Source organism: Brassica oleracea, chromosome C5 (assembly GCF_000695525.1).
Source record: "Brassica oleracea var. oleracea cultivar TO1000 chromosome C5, BOL, whole genome shotgun sequence".
Taxonomy (NCBI): domain Eukaryota; kingdom Viridiplantae; phylum Streptophyta; class Magnoliopsida; order Brassicales; family Brassicaceae; genus Brassica; species Brassica oleracea.
Genome location: NC_027752.1, coordinates 35,685,056 through 35,686,486, shown reverse-complemented (window position 1 = coordinate 35,686,486; position 1,431 = coordinate 35,685,056). Strand labels below are relative to the sequence as shown.

The 1,431-nt window shown below is 34.8% G+C and overlaps 1 protein-coding gene across 1 annotated transcript in view; it reads left to right on the top strand.

The window, feature by feature from the left end:
* Positions 1–238, top strand: part of LOC106345136 — a 2,527-nt gene extending 2,289 nt beyond the window's left edge. The window contains exon 4 of the mRNA XM_013784391.1: positions 96–238. Within this exon, the coding sequence (XP_013639845.1) occupies positions 96–238 (143 nt within the window). The remainder of the gene's footprint in view (positions 1–95) is intronic.
* The last annotated feature ends 1,193 nt before the right edge of the window (positions 239–1,431 follow it).

Genomic DNA, 1,431 nt, shown 5'->3' with positions numbered 1-1,431 from the left:
AATGTATTGGAATCGACATGATAGAACATCATTTAATATCATGGCCATTTGTGATATAAATATGTTGTTCACATATGTTTGGAATGGAGCCCCAGGATCTTGTCATGATACATCAGTTCTTACGATGGCGCAAAACAATGATCCTGAATTTCCGTTACCACCACCGGATAAGTATTATGTTGTTGACTCTGGCTATCCAAATAAACAAGGTTTTCTTGCTCCATATAGATCTTCATGAAACATGGTCGTTCGATATCATATGTCACAATTCGAAAATGCTCCTCCTCCTCGGAACAAGCAGGAATTTTTTAATCGTTGGCATGCATCTCTGCGTTCAGTTATTGAAAGGACATTTGGAGTTTGGAAAAAGAAATGGAGGATTCTTTGTGATTTTCCAAGATATAATATTGAAGTGCAAAAAAGAGTGGTATTGGCTACAATGGGTCTGCATAATTTTATTAGAATTTTGAATTTTGTGGATGATGATTTTGCAGAAATAATGGGACAAACACATATTCGAAACACCGAAGCAGAGATTGATACAAATGAGATGGAAACACCAGATATAGCTAACGGGGATTTGATGGATAATATCAGAGAACAAATTGCAAATTTACTATGGGCAAATAAAAATACTATGTGATATGTTTTACAAATGTTGTATTTAAATTTATGTTATTTTTTATAATATATTATGTATTTGTTGCATTAATTTTTTTAATAAAAGACAGTATCTGAAAATTAAATAAAATTTTTTACATTTCAAATTATAATTTGAACCACCTTTTATCCGCTTTCACCATTCAAACTAATATTTTAAACCATTAGATCCGCTCTTGTTCCGCTAGATCCGCTCGATCCGCTCTCGTTCCGCTAAATCCGCTAGATTCGCTAGATCCGCAACGCTTGATCCGCTTTTTCCATTCGGAGCCCTGGTGTTTCTACTGTACAAAGTGGATCAAGAATATTACTTCATAAAAGTTGGACTGCTTGAACCGCAACATTTGCTAACATTATTTTATTATTTAAAATGAACCACTTATCACAATTGTGTTATTCGCATGAATGGCGCATCATATGCGTGAGATCCACTTAAGCGGTCGAACCACCTGTTCCTCCGCCTCCCATTCAAATATTCAATACCTCTATAAAAATTACTCCAAAAGTGACTTTCAGTCACACTCGTGGTTATAAACCGATCAAGCTCTCGAAAGTCACCATCTGTCACTTCAAACCCTCTTTCCTCTTCAAGATGTCATAAGTCTTTTAAAGTGGCAATGTTTTATACCAGGACTGTTCTAAGAGAAGTTCAGATTTCTCTACCAACAAAAGGTATGCTTAGCCTTTGCACAATGATGGTATTATTCAACACACACCTTTTTACCTTTTTACAATCCACATCATCATATTATATTTTTTTTTAATTCCACA